We start from the raw sequence: 19,576 nt of genomic DNA, 5'->3' as shown, positions 1-19,576 counted from the left end.
CGCCAGGCTCTCTCCCCCTTTCCCTGACATGCAGCAAGCTAACGAGATCGTCAGGTTGGCCTGCATGTCAGCCCGATGAATGATGATGACGAACGACCCACGGGAACGCGCGTCGTCGTCATCGTTCATCTTTTTGGGGTTAAAAATGGACAATAAAGTGGACGACTGAACGATAACGATATCGTTATCGTTCAGTCGTCCACTTTATCGCCCAGTGTGTACGCACCATAAGGGCCTGATTCAAAGCCGGACACTCTTTCAGAGCGCTCGCTCTGAATCAGTGCCCTCCCTCTCTTTTTTTAGAGTGGCCTCCTGGCCGCTCGCATAGCTCTGGGTGACCACCCACAGCTATAGCAAGCGGCCAAAAAGATGGTCGCGATGGTCAAGACCATCGCGACCATCGGGCTTGCGACAAGACCCTCTGATAGAGCCAAAAGCACTCCCACTGACATCACTTGTGATGTCAGTGGGGCCGGCCCCAGACGGTAGGCGTTCCCATGGGAACACCTCCGTCTGGACAGCCACGCCCCCGGCACGCCCGCCAAAGGGGGCGTGCTGTCACTCACCATCGACAGCACGCCCCCTTTGTAGCGAGACCCATAGCTATGGCTTGCTCATGGCTATCCGGGTCTCACGCATGCGCACGACGGAGCCGGGTCCGTCGTGCGCATGTGCACTGGCCCAACATCGACCCGCTTGCGAGCGCTCAGCGCTCGCGAGCGGGTCTGAATCAGGCCCTAAATTTAGAGTATGCATTTGCTATGTTTATCTTTGGATGTTAAATAAAGGTAATTGCAGAAAGTGTTCTATGTCATGGTGCACATTTCATTTGAATATAAGGGGAGATTAATCAAACCTTCTAAAGAGGTCAGGTGGAGAAGTTGCCCATAGCAATCAGCTTCTAGCTATCATTTTATAGAATGTGCTTGACAAACAATAGCTAGAAGTTGATTGGTTGCTATGGGAAACTTCTCCAAATGTCCTCTTTATAAAGTTTGAAATATCTACAACATAGTCTGAATCTCTGGTACTGTCGGTACAGACAGTCAGTTTCATACCTATTCAGGGGCGGTTTAAGAGAGGAGGGGGCCCATGTGCAACCTCTGTGTGGGCCCCATCCTCTCCGGCAGCACAGTAGGCTTTGTGCCAGAGTTTACTGTGCATGCTCACGTCTCCGGGAACGTGGTGCCTGCGATATGTTCCTGGAGACATCTCTAGTGCGCATGCACACATCACCAGGAAAATGGCCTCCAGACCATTTTTTCAGTGATTTCAGTCTGCTACATCAGCCAATGAGGAACTCCAGAGAGCTAAGTATGGTGCAGTCTGGACCCAGGGGCCCATGTGCACTGCACACCCATTATAGATACGCCAATGCCGTGACTGGCTCTCTTTTGAACAGCAAGTCCCCAGTACCTTATTTAATGTCCATTTTTCGGGCCTGATTTATTACTTTTTAAAAAAAAAACATTTGAACGGCTCCAATATTTATATTAAAATGTGGTGCAATCACTTTTGTAAATAATAGTGATACTAGAAGTCTGTGATAAGTTCAGGCTGCAGGTTGAATGTCTTTGTATGAAATATAGATTTCTATGACCTGTACAAGCAGGATTTACCGTATTAATGAAAAAGGCCTGGAAAATCCCCAACTGATGACTTTTGTGGCATCTTAGCTTCGTCATAATGTCAGCACTCACAGCAGTGGCGTAACTTCATCCCAGGTGCCCGGAGGCAAGATACATTTTGGTGGCGCCGGGGAGGGGAGGAGAGAAGGAGCGGGCGCCCGCTGGTAACACACCCAGTGGACGCCCGGCAAATGGAGGGTGCAGGGGGTGCGACCGCACCCCTTCCATCCTCCGTAGTTACGCCACTGGAGGTGGCTCCTCCTCAGCAGTGGCCGGATGACAATGGAGCCAGGTGCCCCCTTCAGGGCTGGCGCCCGGCGGCAAATGACTCCATTGTCTCCGGGAGTTCCGCCACTGACTCACAGATTTTAGGCAATGACATCACAACTCACTTTTTCTAGATATATTTTTTACACAAGTTTATACATGTGTATTATAACAATGTTCTCCTCAATATTCTGTCTTTTTTTTTTTTTTTTACAATGTTTGGTTTCTGTAGCTGGGTGTAACGTAGAATGAACTTTTTTAACATTGGTCAAACTTTACGCATTCAAGTGTTTTTATAGGTTTATGATTTGGTGCTGAGGTGCAACCGTGGAGGGAGCCATTTGTACCAATATTCATGAAAATAGGGACTGTCGTTTTACTAGATATCTGAGGCAGGCCAGGGTCTAATCGCTCTACTTCTGGAAATGATGGGATAACAGCCATTTCCAATGATGAACTTAATTAGAGAAGTGTTGAAATAATGTTTTTTTTTTTCAGGCCTGTAATCATCTATATAGTATCTGCAGAGGATGAATAAAAATCCACCAGAGTTTCTAAATTATAAACATGTACATGTTGAGCATAATTACAATGTCACTTTTGACTAATTTTCCAATTTTTACATACCACAAGTTACTACAAAATAAATGGTGTGGTTGCCATTATCTTGGGAGTACATATGTGAATAGCTGGTGCCCTCTGCTGGCCCAATTTTGACATGAGCTAACTTACAATTTTTTTATTTTATTTTTATTTATTAACAGTTTCTTATATAGCGCAGCATATTCCGTTGCGCTTTAATATTTAGAAATATTGTGATGTTATAAAGGATATGCACCTTCCCATAAAGGTTGCGATAGTCTCCTTTTTTGGCAAAATCCTTACACCTCACATTTCAAGGCTTCATGAATTGATTGCTGAGACGAGAAGTTGGTGAAATGTTTTGTACAGAATGTATACATGATAGACTATCATAAATTCAAATGTACTCAATGTATATTATTATTTTACTTTTCATCACTCCAAAATAAAAGGTCAAAACAGTATCAAAACCCATTGAAAATAGGCAAGTAGATGTACAAAGCACACTATCTTCAAGGGCACAGCCATGGAACAGTGTTAAAGTGGGATGGGTACGAGATGCCGGCGCTTGGGTAACCCGGCGGTCAGAATCCCAACGCCGGCATCCCGACAGGGTTAGGATACTGACACCTGTCGGTAGGTATCCTAACCCTCCCCCATTCCCTAACCTTTCCTTCCCAGTGCCTAAACCTAACCTCCCCCTCCCCTCCCCACAACCTAAACCTAACTCTCCCCCCTTAGTGCCTAATGCTAACCCTTCCCCTTACCCCGCTACTTACCTTCTGGATTCTGGCAGTTGGGATGCCGGCATCAGGATTCTGACAGGTGCCGGGGATTCCGGCATCGGCATTCTGAGCACCGGAATCCCCGCGGTCAGGATGTTGACCGCATCCCATTAAGAAACAGTGGTAGTAGCTCCATAACCTCTTGCTAGAAACTAGAAATCTGAGGGCACAACCACATTGGCTGCCAGAAGTCTACTCGGGATTGGTTGCTTAGATGGAAATTACACATGAACTATAAAGCGCCTATTTATTGTGTTCTCTATCATGCCAAGGCAGCGGAGCGATACTCGGATAGCCCAGTATCACTGGCAGAGAACAGTAAGGGTTACCTTACTGATTTGTTGGACTAGTCCTTACAAATATGCGCATGCATCAGCCAGATTTGTGCAGGGAAGGAATAGGTATGTAATACCGCCGGCCGTATGGCCGGCAGATTGAATCCCAGCAGCGTCAGGCCGACAGAGGAAGCGATCCCGGCAGCGGCAGCCCGACAGCGCTGGAAATCCTGATCGTCCCCAGGTAAGTACTAACTAACCTAACCTCCCCCCCAAGCGCCTAACCCTAATCCTCCCTCTAAGTGCCTAAACCTGCCCTCCCCTTCCCCGATGCCTAAACCTAACCTCCCCCCGCGGGTGCCTAACCCTAACCCCCCCTTCCCCTAGCCTAACCCTAACCCTCCCGGGGGGTGCCTAACCCTAAGTCCCCCCTGGGAGCCCTAACCCTCTCCCCCCTGCAGCTGTCCGCTTGCGGCGCCCGGCATCCCTTCGATCGGGGTGCCAGTCTCCCGGCGTAGGGGTAATGACAGGCGTCTAGATTTTAGACGCCTGTCATTTAACCCTAGCCGGGATTGAGGAGTCGGGAACTCGGCGGTCGGTATTGCGGCCGCCGGCATCCTAAACGTATACCGCAGGGAAGCAGTTTATGTTGAACCTATTCTACATATATGAATAAGTTATACCAGCTGGCTTGGTTTTTACAGATAACTTGTGCAAGGCAGGATTTATGTCAGATATCTAAGCTAGTCCTTCCAGTACAAGTAGAGGAGAGCCACAAGACATGCCTGTTGCTTGGGTTGTTGGAGTGTACATGTAACAAAAAGATTAAGGACTCTGAGTGCTTATGGAACAGTATACAAAGTCTTTGGTAAGATCGTTACTTTAACAACATTGATCCTGCTTACCAGAGAGGTTAGGAAAAATTTGTATCTCAACATAATAAGGAATTGGATAAGTAGGATGCAGGGGAGTGATCTGGGCCTAACTGGCAGCTTCAGGTAACCCTTGTCTCATGCCTCTCTCCAGGGGAATAGAACGAGAGACCCTACCATTTACTGCATTGGTGCACTGCATAGGGGGCTGATCTACCCTATACATATAGGCCCAATGCACATCATGCATGCCCAGAGCATAGGAAAACGCCTATTGAAATGTGTGAGCCTGTAATGAATACACTTGTGCACTAACTAGTAGATCTGGAAAACATGCACTGTTAGGCGTGCACTGATATAGACCATCTATAGGGTCAATTATTAATACTGTATAATAATACACTATGCAGTGCATAAGGAGACCAATGTGTACATATATGTCCAGAGCAGTGCAAGGTTCTTTTGCTCAAATGATCTGGAATGGAGCCCACATCTAAAATAAAAGCATTCAGCTCAGGCAGGATGGCCCTACATATAAAGGCATACTGTGATCACTGGCCCTACATATAAAGGCATACTGTGATCGCTGGCCCTACATATAAAGGCATACTGTGATCGCTGGCCCTACATATAATGGCATACTGTGATCGCTGGCCCTACATATAATGGCATACTGTGATCGCTGGCCCTACATATAATGGCATACTGTGATCGCTGGCCCTACATATAATGGCATACTGTGATCGCTGGCCCTACATATAAAGGCATACTGTGATCACTGGCCCTACATATAAAGGCATACTGTGATCACTGGCCCTACATATAAAGGCATACTGTGATCGCTGGCCCTACATATAAAGGCATACTGTGATCGCTGGCCCTACATATAATGGCATACTGTGATCGCTGGCCCTACATATAATGGCATACTGTGATCGCTGGCCCTACATATAATGGCATACTGTGATCGCTGGCCCTACATATAATGGCATACTGTGATCGCTGGCCCTACATATAATGGCATACTGTGATCGCTGGCCCTACATATAAAGGCATACTGTGATCGCTAGCCCTACAAATAAAGGCATACTGTGATCGCTGGCCCTACATATAATGGCATACTGTGATCGCTGGCCCTACATATAAAGGCATACTGTGATCGCTGGCCCTACATATAATGGCATACTGTGATCACTGGCCCTACATATAAAGGCATACTGTGATCACTGGCCCTACATATAAAGGCATACTGTGATCACTGGCCCTACATATAATGGCATACTGTGATCACTGGCCCTACATATAATGGCATACTGTGATCACTGGCCCTACATATAATGGCATACTGTGATCGCTGGCCCTACATATAAAGGCATACTGTGATCGCTGGCCCTACATATAAAGGCATACTGTGATTGCTGGCCCTACATATAAAGGCATACTGTGATCACTGGCCCTACATATAAAGGCATACTGTGATCACTGGCCCTACATATAAAGGCATACTGTGATCGCTGGCCCTGTTCATGTAAGAATTATTACATACACTATACTGTAGTTTGTATGACGTATATTATGACTCGTTAAGTGCTACAGTTATGTTCTCTTCATGGACTGGCCACAATTGTGCTAAAATCAACTATTTGGAAACCCCCCTCTGGAAAACCTGCGTTTGCCGTTGCAGAGAATGTCCCATAGTGCTGAAATGAATAGTTTGGCTATACTTAGTGAGGCTGTACCCCTGTGGCAGGTGGTGTGATGTGCCACACATGCAGGAAAGAGTGCAGAGAATTGGTTACAACTATTGTAAAGAGGGATAGCTACTTTCATACTGTTATGTTTCCTATTTAGTTACCAAAACTACAATTAATGATTAGTTATTAGTGAGAAATCTATAAGAATGATAAAATAACTACACTTTTCTTCTCTTTCAGATATTGTTTGATCAGGCACAGCGCTCTGTACGACAGCAGCTCCACATCTTTGTGAAAGAGTAAGTCACTTTCACTAGGGTCAAAAGTTCTTGGTGACATTTGTGAGTTGTGATGTCTGTGTCTGCAGAGGGAGCTGTCTACAAGGTGGTGCTAGCTGTTCATACAGTCCATTGACTGGGACCAGTGTATATATGGTTAGCATTAGCACCTTTGTGTGAAAGCACATATATTTACCTCTGTGAAATTCATCCATTAAATCAGGTTTAGGGATGTCCTGTTCAGTTTTCAGATTATGTTTTTGTATAACTGAAAACTTTCCAGTGTTTGATCTTAAGAAGAAGTGGGAATAATTTACTGACATGCAGTAACTCATTGCAGCCAATCAGGTGATGGCTTTACTCAGTCATGTTAGACTGGCAAGTAAATGGTTGCTGTGGATTACTGCACATCTGCATCCATTTCCTAAAATGTATTTTGTTAAAAGGGTGCAACTGTGCACTAAGGACCTGATTCAGACCCGCTCGCTTCCAGCGTATGGTAATTCAGCTAAGTGACGTCAAGGCAGCCGCTCGCTCGGCAAGGCATAAGCACTCCCACTATGTTTTGTCGAGCGATCACTTTGTGTTTATAGACACCCACCAGCCTGTCCTTAGCCGCCCACTAGCGTACGTCATCTCCAGGAAGTATATACAACCATCGGAACATCGGGAGCCATCGGATCTGACCACAGCGCTTGCGGTTGACTGTACCGTACTGCAAGCACTGCGAGCAGTTCTGTGTAAAAATCAACGACGTGACGTGTACTATGACGCTGCCTGTTAATTATGCACGCCTCTGAAACGGCGTTGAAACTCTCTGGCACGCCTGCGTCCACAACTCCACCCCCCCATTATAACCATCTTGGTGTTGTCCTGGATAGTGGCTTGACACTTAAACATCAGGTATCAGCCACAATCAAATCCTCATTCTTTCATCTGAGGAACATTGCCAGAATCAAGCACTTAATTCCCTCAGAAGATCTGCCTAAAGTCATACATGCATTTATATCATCACGCCTAGACTACTGCAACGGCCTCTACCTCGGTCTCCCAGCAAAAGAATTACACCGCTTGCAGATGCTACAAAACGCAGCTGCCAGGCTATTAACCAACCAGCCCCGTTCCAGCCACATAACACCCATTCTCTACTCCCTTCACTGGCTGCCTGTCAGATGGCGAATTGCTTTCAAGATTGGATTAATAACTTACAAAGCCCTTCATGACCATGGCCCAGGGTACCTGAAGCAGCTTCTGATTCCCTGCTGTCCCACTCGATTACTGCGATCCGTTGACAAAGGACTATTAACAGTACCTAGAAGCTCACGGAATTCGTCTGGGGGTCGAGCTTTCAGTTTTGTGGCTCCAACCTTATGGAACTCACTTCCCCGCACAGTTCGAGAGGCCTCCACTCTAGAATCCTTCAAAAATAGACTCAAGACTCACCTATTCACCCAAGCATTTCACTAATGTCCCTTGTTTAAGCTTGTTTTGTATTTTGTACTGTAAGTGTAAAGCACTTTGAGTCCTTTAGGAGAAAAGCGCTATATAAATAAAATTATTATTATTATTATTATTATTATTATTATTATTATTGCCCCTGTTACCACCCACAAACGACCTCTCCTGTCACTCATTCCACTGGGCTGTCATGGAAGGGTGAGTGAGCACATTCCGATCGCTCGTACTGGTTTGTGTGCTGCGAACTACACGCATGCGCACATTAGTGAACATCGTCTGCAACGAGCGGCCGCTTGCTAGCGAGCGGGTCTGAATCAGGTCCTAAATCCACTAAAGGTGGTTGATTGGCGGAGTTGGTCAGTTTGGAGGCAATATTGCCCAAATGCGAATTAGGGAGAGAAGTGCACCTAGTTTGCTCTGAAGTGGAAAAATTTGATTTAATTTTAATGATATGGAGCGGATTAAATGAGATAAATGGACGGAGAGGTCACATTTATATGGCACTACCTGCTTTATTGGTGGGCATACAGCCTTTTTGTACCCACAAAAGGACATGAATGCTCTGATGCCTCTGATGTGCTAGCGATTGAGTTGCCAGTGGTACCCTATACTTGTGAAACTGCAGGTTGCATCCCATGTCTGAGGGAGATCTCCTCTCTAGGTGCAGCAAAACATTCAAACACACAAGTTACAGGTTATGCAGACAGTTCTGATGTCCATTCACTTCTACTATTAATTTAAGACTTAAACGAAGCTAAGCAGAACAGTATGTTAGTGGGAAAGCCGGTTTAAAGGAATAAAGTGTGGTAGGTTGGAATTTAATACAACCATTTTACTCTCTTTCCTACATTATGGGCCTCCCAGTCCCTTCTTGGGAGGTCCCAGAGGGGGAAGCTCAAGCGGCAAGAGCGGGTCACATGATGATGTTGTTTTATTGCTGTGCAATGATGCGATTTGTGTCATTATGCAGCAGCAGTGGGATCATGATGACACAAAGGGCCTCATTTACTAACGAGTTTTATCACCAAAACGAGTGATAAATGTCACTGTGTATGATAAATGGTGCTCCAGCCAATCAGCTCCCAACTGTCATCTGTTAGAAAAATGAAAGTTGGGAGCTGATTGGCTGGAGCACCATTTATCATTCACAGTGACATTTATCACTCGTTTAGGTGGTAAAACTCTTTAGTAAATGGGGGCCAAGTTGTGATATCAAGGCCCCACCCACTACAGGATAAAGTGAAGGTGGATCCATTCCAGCGAGTAGACAAGTATTTTTTTTTTTTACTGCCGTCACCCTGGAGCATTATCCAACTCACAAAACTAGGCAGGGATTGATTTTATACGGGTTCTTTTCCAGAGACTGTGATCTAGGCATGCACCTCTGTGTGCTAGTGGCACATGCTTTGTGTGTCCACAGTGTTTGCCTTTTGTATATGTCCTTTAGGGTCAGCCTGTGTGAAAGATACCAGGTAGAGTGATGGAGCTACAGGTAAAGTGGAAACCAGACACAATTTGGTACAGCAGACATCACACACACCACAGCACAAGGTGGGATCCTGCTGCTGTCTGAGGTACAGTGACAGATAGCACTATATACAAGAGACTGCAGTATTTATTGCAAGTACTCATTATCAGTAAAGCAAAGTTCCAGCTGCTTTATATAAACAGAGCTACTAATAAGATTCACATATATACAGTATGTAACCAATTCAGGAGACTATTGTAACTGAATATATGGCCAAATAAAGATGTGGACATGAAAGAAGCATATTTCCTATATGAAAGACTCCTATCAGCAGTCCCACTGGATGAAATAAAATAAAATGAAGGCTGGAGTGTGGAAGGATCAAAGGCTGATAGCAGAGAGCAGCAGCTCCTATCCAGGAAATGCACATACGATGATGAACACCAAATGTTATCTAACTGTACTAGCTGACTTACATATATATTTTTAAATGTTTTTAGTAGCTCTTTTATGTACAAAAAATATTTTCATTTCATGACCCTCTTTAATGGCCCGTACACAATGGGTTGATCAGCAAACGATCAGATATCGTCGTCTGATCGTCCTGCATGTGCTGGATGTTCGATATCGAACATCCAGCACATGCACAAACCCCCTAACGATCACGGGTCCCTAGAATAAACAGGCTAACCTGGTCGATATCGACCAGGATGGCCTGCATGCACGGGTTATGGTCTATATAGATTTCGACTATCGTTTGGTCGTTAGAGCGGTTGAAAAAAAGAACGATATAAACGATATCGTTATCGTTTATATCGTTCTTTTAAGTTGGACCGTGTGTATGCACCATAAGAGTGAAAGGTAAGCAGGTAGATAATAGAGAGACCCGGAGGAAGTGGGAATGATGGAAATGATCAATAGTGTTATGTAGACAGAAAATCATCCTGTTGAGGACGGTATAAGAAGCACCTTTTTTAATGGGAACTCTATATTTTAGCCATAGTTTCCTTCATTGACTCTATTGGAGCTGGGGTAGAGCAGGGCCTCTGCAGCAGCTGCACAGGTTGAACAATGAGATGGATGTATGTAGGCCACGAGAGCAGCACCATCGCTGGCAGGCGGAGGGAGACCGTTTCTATGGCAACGGGTAATTAAGTGAGAATCTGTCAGTAGCAGAAGCTCTGTGTGCGTGGGAGGGGGGAGGGGCACTTAAACTAACCTGACATCCCCCACACTTACTTTCCCTCCTTCCTGTCCTCTACGTCTTCCCAATAAGACTCATATTAATGTGCGTTCTGTTCACCGGCCAGTGTCTGCCGTTGTTTTTCTTTCCTTGTTAGTGTCATTTTATCTCACTGCTCAATGCAATGGGATTTTATGCAACTCTATAGACAAGAAAACTTAATGATAAAAGCTAATTACAACCCGGGGTCACTAAACCTAAAATACCCAATCAAAAGACTTCCCGTAATCTCAGTATATAAATTATTTATGTAAAGCCCCAATAGTGTCTTAAATACATCATTGCAAGCACAGTTATTACCCATTTTATTCAATAAATTGTGTCCAAAGGGTCACTTCTATACTGCCATTTATTGTTGGCTAGATACATTCTTCACACCCATTGTTATTAGTTACCTTGTCACAGAAGCTTCAAACACCCAGTGACGATGGCTTTTATCCCTGCAGGATTACTGGCCACCCACATATGTTATCCTGTGATTACAGACCAGTCATTCTGCGATTGTGCTGGGGTCACTGTGGCTCGTAAAGAAACATTCAGTCATGGGCCATGCTCAAAGGCAGGACAAGTCAGTGCATTGACTTATATTTTATGGGACTATAATAGAATTTGCATCAAATCGGATAGAAGAGGCAATGTTTTATCATCTGTTTTAGAGCACAGGTAATATTGAGGGTTAACAAAGGGTTTCACCACAAAAAGAAAATTGCTGCCCCTCTGTATAAGAACTCTATGGGCCTGATTCCGAGTCGCAGACATTGTCAATGCCGCACGCAGTTGTCCAATGTTTTCAGTCTGCGCTCGCCTCTGAGTCTCACTCCGCTGATTGTTACAGCTCAGGGACGCAGAGCAGAATTGGACGCACAGTTAGTGGGAGTACCTTGGAAGTAACGGGGGTGTGGCTAATCAGATGCAAAAATGTCCAAAGACGCACAACCGCTCACACAAGAGGCCATGGTCAGACAAGGAAACTGCACCTGCCATAGGGCTCATGCAAGTTTTGATGGTGCGTCGGATGACACACGAGGCGGATTTGCACCTCCACAAGGCTCTGCAAGTGGGCGTCTCTGTATTCACAAAACCTGCGTGTGACTCAGAATCCGCACCTATATGTCTAATATGGGGTACACACTTGAAGACGGAACGGCAAACCGACTGATTTGGTAAGTATGAGGCTGTGCATGCACACTCACCAATCAGCCGAACGATATGTCTGGCTGCAGGAACCAGTTGTTACATCATTGTCGCTGGTTCAGCTGTACACCCAGTGTCTACCCAGCGTAAGTAGTGCTCATGCCAAGGCCGGAGGATGGGAGGGTGCCTGGCGTGAAAATGGTCACTGGCGCACGCCTGCTCGAAAAGGGGGTATGATCCCTTGAAAAGGGGGCATGTCCTTAAAATGCACCCCCTTTTCATCACTGCAGGAGCGGTGCCTAGCACTTACGGAGATGCTGGGCAACTCCAAAGTTCGGCATCTATTAACCCGACGGTGACTCTTTCACTGTAACCCATAAGGACAGGGCGCATTTTAGCATTTCAAAATCGGGCACTAAAACAGCCTAGTGGCAACGCAATGTAAGATTGTGGCTCAGTAGCCTATTAATTAGTCGGATAGTCCATGGCACACCCCGAAAACAGGACCAATGCCCCCGTTTTCTAGAACGCTCACCGTAGCCACCCCCAAAAGCCAGCAGCAAGTCAATCATGCTGCGGCTTTTGGGGCACTGCGGTCGATATTGCAGAAACAGATCTGCATCTGTGCAGTATGGCTCCTGTGCATGCACAGATCTGCAAGCATTGGAGATTTGCGTAATTATTGGATTTACGTAAATCCCTGAATCAGGACCACAGACCCCAGTTTCACAGATTGCCCATTAGGGGAGTCTATGGATAAAGCTTGTTTTATTCATTAACATTCATGGACAAAATACAAATAATATGATTTATTTTCCATTTAAAAGGATAAAATTTATCTAATATTCTGATTATTATTAACTTTTATTTTTAAGTGCATGTAGCTCGGTACCAAGGTATACACAGAAAACAGTAACAGAGTTTCAGGGAATAGTTACAATATGCAAAATACACTAGCAGATCAAAGCATAAGTACAAAATACCATTCACACACCGTAGACTAGGTAGGGCAGAAACGGGCAGCGCTAGCATTAGCATACAGTGAGCTGCATCAGTGCTCCGTAATCCTGTACCCAAGCTATGGGCGAAAAATGAGTCTGAGTCACTGAATAGGAAAAGGCGACAAGGGAGCAGAGCACTGGTAACAAGGATGGATTCAGTATGATTTACCGCCGGCCGCAGCGGCATCCCAGCAGCAGTGAAAATCCTGATCGTCGAAAGGTAAGTATTGACTAACCTATTCTCCCCCCTAACCCTAACCTCCTCCCCAAGTGCCTAACCCTAAGCCCCCCTCTCCGTGCCTAACCCCCCCTTCCCCACCACCTAAACCTAAGTGCCTCGGGGGGGGTGCCTAACTCTAACCCTCCCTTCTCCTAGCCTAAACCTACCCTCCTGGGGGGTTGCGTAACCCTAAGTCCACCCTGGGAACCCTGACCCTCTCCGACCCCGCGGCTCTGCGCCTGGCGCCCGGCTTACCTTCGATCGGTAAGCCGGGTGTCGGGCTCCCGGTGTAGGGAAAATGACAGACGTCAGGATTTCGATGCCTGTCATTTAACTCTTGCCAGGATTAGACAGTCGGGAAGCCGACGGTCGGGATTCCGTCCATCGGCTTCCCGACTGCTTCCCATCAGGATGGTGCAGGGGATGAGCAAGAGGGTGACAGGCCCTGCCTGTAGGAACATACATACTAAGGGAACCCTCATTTACATATATATTAGTGAATAGTATATAGTTTATATAAATAATATTTTTTAGGATTTACTTGTACCTTGCATGATCACCTCATAAATAATGTCATGTGTCATACCAAATGTGACTATAACAGGTTTTATACTGTAAAACTTATTTCTTTACATTAAATAAATCTGAGGGAATATAGACACTATGTTTAATTGAAGCACTTTTACTTGACTTACCCACTGATGATTTGGGACTTGTGTTATCTATGGAAATTTCAGGGATGTCAGGAAGTTCAAGGAGTCAAAGAAGCAGTTTGACAAAGTGAGAGAGGATTTGGACATTGCACTAGTGAAAAACGCTCAGGCCCCCCGCCATAAGCCGCACGAGGTGGAGGAAGCTACGGGTACCCTGACAATTACAAGGAAGTGCTTCCGGCACCTGGCCCTGGACTATGTACTACAAGTGAGCTTCTACTTCCAACTTCTTGTTTATGTTATATTAAATATGTAATCTTATGGTTTAAAGTCTCTATGGTGTTGAAGGAAAAAATATTTACATTTTTGACATACAGTAACTGGTGATGTGGCCAAGTATAATGAGAAATGAGTGTAGCACGCCCATACTGTACTCATCCTGTACATGCACGCCCTGACCTGCTTATCTACACATAAGGTGGTGCACATGCAAGTGATGCTAAATACGGCCACATTTTACAATGCATGCCCACTATGACGGCCACGTTTTACAGGCCTCACCTGGGCTAATGTGTAAATATAAATCAGGCCCCTTTAGGTAACTTGACCTGTACAGAGTGCGATGCTGACAGATGGTTTAAAGGGCTGTTCTACTTACAGATGACTATTTGCTTGTACATTTTCTACAACTTTTTTACATTATACAGATCTTTGTATCCTTTATGGCACCTTTATAGGTGAATTATAATAATGATAATAACTATCACTGAATACTTTGATTTTCTGTTAACTTCCATCTGTGCTTTTCAGTCAGGAATTTGTATCATGAAAATTTTTGTTATTACACAGCTGTGATACCACTGTCCAGGTATAATTTTATGCAGTACGACAAGCAATGCAGAGCTGGGTCATATACCAGGGAGACAGACTTAAACAACTGTAAAAGCATTGCTGAAAAGCACAGAATAAAGACAAAAAGGAAAAGCATTAGACTAAGCAAAAGTTGCAGGAGGGCAATTTGAGAGAGAGATGTGAACGTCTCTAGAGGGGTTAGTATAATGATAAGCAGACTTGTTGAAAAAAGATATGCACAATTGTGGATGTCTGGATGATACAGGTTTGTAGGTTCCTACAGTATATTTAGTGCCTGCAAAATGAAATCTGATTGTGCTACCGGCATTAGTGTATCCTAAAAGATTCATGTAGGGTTATTTACGAACTGCAAAATAAAGTGCTTATCCGCCAGGAGCACTTCTAGGTTTCATTTAAAATGTTTGTTTTAATTTTCCCAATCTACACCTAGCCCAAAACTGTGCCTGGTCCACCCTTGCCTTTCTATCTACTGGGGCAAAAATTAGCATCAGTTCTGCCACCGCCATCCTCGCCCAGGAACTCATACGCTTCCCTGTAAAACCAGGTGCACAAAAGTGTAGCGCCATAAAAGAAGCATTTGTGCTGTGATTTTACTCTTTTGTGTTCCTGAAATGGCCCTTTTAGTTTCTGCTATAGTTCTGCTCTGTGATATGATATACTGCTCTGTGATATGATATACTGCTCTGTGATATGATATATTGCTCTGTGATATGATATACTGCTCTGTGATATGATATACTGCTCTGTGATATGATATACTGCTCTGTGATATGATATACTGCTCTCTGATATGATATACTGCTCTGTGATATGATATACTGCTCTGTGATATGATATACTGCTCTGTGATATGATATACTGCTCTCTGATATGATATACTGCTCTGTGATATGATATACTGCTCTCTGATATGATATACTGCTCTGTGATATGATATACTGCTCTGTGATATGATATACTGCTCTGTGATATGATATACTGCTCTGTGATATGATATACTGCTCTGTGATATGATATACTGCTCTGTGATATGATATACTGCATTGTCATGTCACTGGTCTTTTCCCTCTCTCTAGATCAATGTCTTACAAGCCAAAAAGAAGTTTGAAATTCTAGATGCTGTAAGTAAAACATTTAAAAGAGGTAAAAAAAGGTTATCTGCGATTTATGCCGGCTCTCCCCGGTGCCAATCCTCCGTTATAACCGACACTGAAAAACAGGAGCTGTGTTTGATTTGGCGGCAAACATAACTGTCTAAAGTGATCGAGATCTGTCTGTCCGGCACATGGACTGAGCAGATGGGAGTCAGTAGCTCACACAATAGTAATGATCACCTTCAAGTACATTTACCAACGTGCCCAAAACTTGATCGATTTCCATTAGATTATTCTCTGCCTCATTTTGGGGCCACCGAGGATGTTACTTTACTATCCAGTGTCAGATGTATTGAGAATATTGTGTAATATTGATAATGTTGATACAACTGCAACTATGTGCTCCTGCTGAAAAGTATATGGGGCCTACTTATCAAATAATATTTGCGGGATATTCACAAATATCAAGTATCCCCAGGATGTGCTATGGAGGGATCGTAGCTGATTGCTGTGGTCCCTTGATTTCAGACAGCAGCCACAGCCCCCGTAGGTTAAGAGGGGTTGGGTACGGGATGCCAGTAGTCAGAATTCCGATGCCGGCATCCCGACAGGGTTAGGTTACCCCCACCCTAAACCTAACCCTTCCCTCTTAGTGCCTAACCTAACACTCCCCCTAATCTATGCACACCCATGAAACAGCGTTTTAACGAACGGTCAGACACTCCTGCGTTTTTGTAACCCTCCCTAAAACCTACGCTAGCTACCTGGTTATCCAGATTGCAGGGTCTGCGGTTAGCGCTAGTTCTCTCAGTATTAGGCAGCCTTTTGCATTCCTGTTACTGTTATAGCTATAGTGTTATAACAATAACTTATAATTAATGGGGGGGGGGTTTAACAATGCTGTATGTTGATGGAGAAACAAACAAGGAAAGCGTAAAACAAATACCTGTCAATGAATAGGTTAGAAATGTGATGCTGTATTGCTAGAGGGTGATAGAAGTTGTAACCTGTGTTCTTTTCATTTGCACAGATGTTGTCGTTCATGCATGCCCAGTACACCTTCTTCCAGCAAGGGTACAGTTTACTAAATGAGCTGAATCCGTACATGAAAAAACTGGCCACAGAGGTGCGTATGCCTTTACCGTAGGGAAACGTCATCTGGCTACATACGTGTAATGGACCATGTCCTGATAGACACAAATGACATCTGCCTTATTTCTTAGTTTAAATTCACGTAAAAAAACCTGCAAAATCGCATTTGCTGGTCTCCAAAAGATTACTTTTATGTGGGAAATCTACTTTGTAGGACCGCTGTTTTACATGTAGATTATATGGCACAGTATTATAGACAACATTTCCCTACTGGGTTTAGCTTGGAGGCACATTCTATTGACGGAACTTCTCCAAGACTACAAGGTGTGCAGACATTTGTGCCAAAAAGAAATGGAAAGGAACAGGACAGCCCAGTGTGTCGGAAACAGCCCTGGACATGTCGCTGCACCTGTCTGTCTATCTATCACAAAAACATACACTGGATTTCTGTCCATATGCAATGTTGCATTTGATAGGGTCTAATACAGGAGAATGGGAAACACTTAACAAACTGTATCCAGATGTATCCAATTGGTGTTGGGGAGATTGTGCATTCTGGCGTTCATTTCTTCATACATGGCCTAGCTGCCCTTTATGGACAGGTATTGTGAGTCTGATGGCCTCCTTAGTAGGTATCATTTTCCCCTCTTCCTCCTGATAGAGATCAGACCAAATTTTTTGTGCTTTTTACTTGTTTTCTTTTTTCTGTGTAATGCAAGTAAATGGGTCTGACACTGGAAAATACTGGTGTTACTTGCGTTGCATTTTTCTGAATGATACTTGTTCCATTATATAGTGTTCATCACATGTAAGGTTTCCTTTTGCTATTTGTTTTAGTAGCTTTTTTGAAATGCATAAAAAATGTCAGTGGGTATCGGGCGGATTGGGATGGAAAACCAGCCTGGGAAATTTGTGGAAGCAGCCCTAATGGGACGGGGTCTGTTGAGAGGGCGGAGTCTGCTGTGGGGTGGGATTCTCTCCCCTTTAGGGCCTGTTTCTGAGTTGGACGCACTTTCTCCTTTTCCTAACCCCTTGCATGGTGTACAACCGTGCGTCCGAATCTGCAAGGACTGAGAAGCCTACTTTTATCGTCTACAGACACTGCTATACCACTCGGTGGCCCTTTAGAAGCCGCCAATGTGCAGGGACTGAGACACCCATTTAGCGTCTACGGATGCTGCAATAAATCTTGGTGTGTCTTTAGACGCCTCCAGTATGAGCGCCTCAGCGTCTCTGTACGCAACCACTTTCAGCAACATAGCTGTGTCCTTTCAATAACACACCCTAACCCATTGCTACATCTGAGTCTGATTAGCCAACCCCCTACAACCACCCAGATATGCCCAACACATTTCTGATGCGTGTGTCTGACTCTGTACAAACACCACTGGGATGTATGCGCGGTGCCACCGCTCCACTGCGCCCAACATTGCCACTGCGTCTTACTCGGAATCAGGCCCATATGCCATAGTGGTGCTTTCTATATAACATAACTACAAAAGAGACATACATATTTACATATTGTCACTCCCCTTCTATCTGCTTATCTCATTTATTATAGAAACGTTCAGAGGTGCAATAAATATAAAATGGCAATTACCCCCCAAACCCAGATATTAAACATTCTGCCTGGCAAAGATATGTTAGCAGTCAGCAGCTGTCGGTGAACTCACACACAAACAAAAGTAGGCGCTGGACTATATCCACCTCAATGGACCAGGAGACGGATAAGGAGTATGCTGAGGACCAGGGGATTCATTAATATAAAGCAGCCGTCATGAAAGTGGAGGAATCTGGACCCTCCCAACAATTGCCAAAAAATCAAACTGACAGGCGTTAAAATATTAATATTTAGTAATGATGTAAGAAGACCACAATATAGACTAAAATAAACACACAAACAAAATTTAATGAAATGAAGGAAGAGATAAAAAACAATAAAATATATAAATAAACTGAGACAGTTATATCAATCAATAGAAAAATATAGGGACAGGATTTATTATAAATACATATAGTCTGCACTAAGCAGAAAAGCGGACCTACAAGATATCATGTGGAATGTGTGGCAATAAAGACAATATACAGTGGCTTGCATATGCACAATCACACATAACATTAAAAATTATGACGTTAATACGTAGTTCTTAGATGGTCCATGTATACATAAATTGTATATCAATGTCTCTCACACATCTGAGACTATAGGAGAGTGTTAGTTAGTACACCATGGTAAACGTATTCCAGCCTGTGTGGCACAGTATGAATTTAAAAGGGGACTGTCGATGTCCAGTAATATTCTGAAAAGAATTTAAATATATAGTATAGGGTGAGCCCTTAAAGCTGGGCTTATTGATTGTTCAACCAGGAGTGTATGGCTGTTTCTAATGTTTAGAGCCACTCCTAATACGTGTGGGCCGCACAGCCGCAGATGACTCTGTTTAATGTATCAGAGAGTAAAAATGTAAAAAATTGAAAATTGTGCACATTTCAGCATGCATGCTTTATAGGGTTTGTCACTCACGATCCGGTTGTGACCATATACCACGCGGTGATCCTCACTTAGCTCTCACATGCAGTGGCCCCATAGCAATCCACGGAGGAGAGGGATCGGCTCCGGTGCAATCACCCGTCGGTGAGCAGCGTGCAGCGTTATTGTTCGTCCTCTGTGTAAGGTGGTCAGTGACCCACTTGCCCGGCTTGCGGTCTCACGTCCCGTCCTTCTCTCTACGCGTTTCTCCGCTATAGGAATATCGGCGGCTTCTTCAGGAGACAGAATTCTAAGCTACTAGTGCAGTTCCGTTTCTATCAGCATGGCTCTCATTTGCTCAGCTGATTGTTAGTTAGAGACATTACTCAGATGTCAGGTGTGCAGACTACTGCTGCATTACAAGCCAGGTTTTTCTGACATAGATTTCATACCTTTTTATGTCTGACATTTTTAGCAAAGATATATTCG

General features: G+C 44.3%; 1 protein-coding gene across 1 annotated transcript in view; it reads left to right on the top strand.

The window, feature by feature from the left end:
* Positions 1-19,576, top strand: part of ACAP3 (ArfGAP with coiled-coil, ankyrin repeat and PH domains 3) — a gene marked incomplete at its 5' end in the record, with an annotated part of 104,316 nt that overhangs the window by 23,162 nt on the left and 61,578 nt on the right. The window contains 4 exons of the mRNA XM_088470316.1: positions 6,344-6,402; positions 13,643-13,826; positions 15,508-15,552; positions 16,556-16,651. Of these exons, the coding sequence (XP_088326442.1) occupies positions 6,344-6,402; positions 13,643-13,826; positions 15,508-15,552; positions 16,556-16,651 (384 nt within the window). The remainder of the gene's footprint in view (positions 1-6,343; positions 6,403-13,642; positions 13,827-15,507; positions 15,553-16,555; positions 16,652-19,576) is intronic.

Source organism: Taudactylus pleione, unplaced genomic scaffold, assembly GCF_031769625.1.
Source record: "Taudactylus pleione unplaced genomic scaffold, aTauple2 ptg000097l, whole genome shotgun sequence".
NCBI classification, from domain to species: Eukaryota; Metazoa; Chordata; class Amphibia; order Anura; family Myobatrachidae; genus Taudactylus; species Taudactylus pleione.
This window is presented reverse-complemented; position numbering and strand designations above follow the sequence as displayed.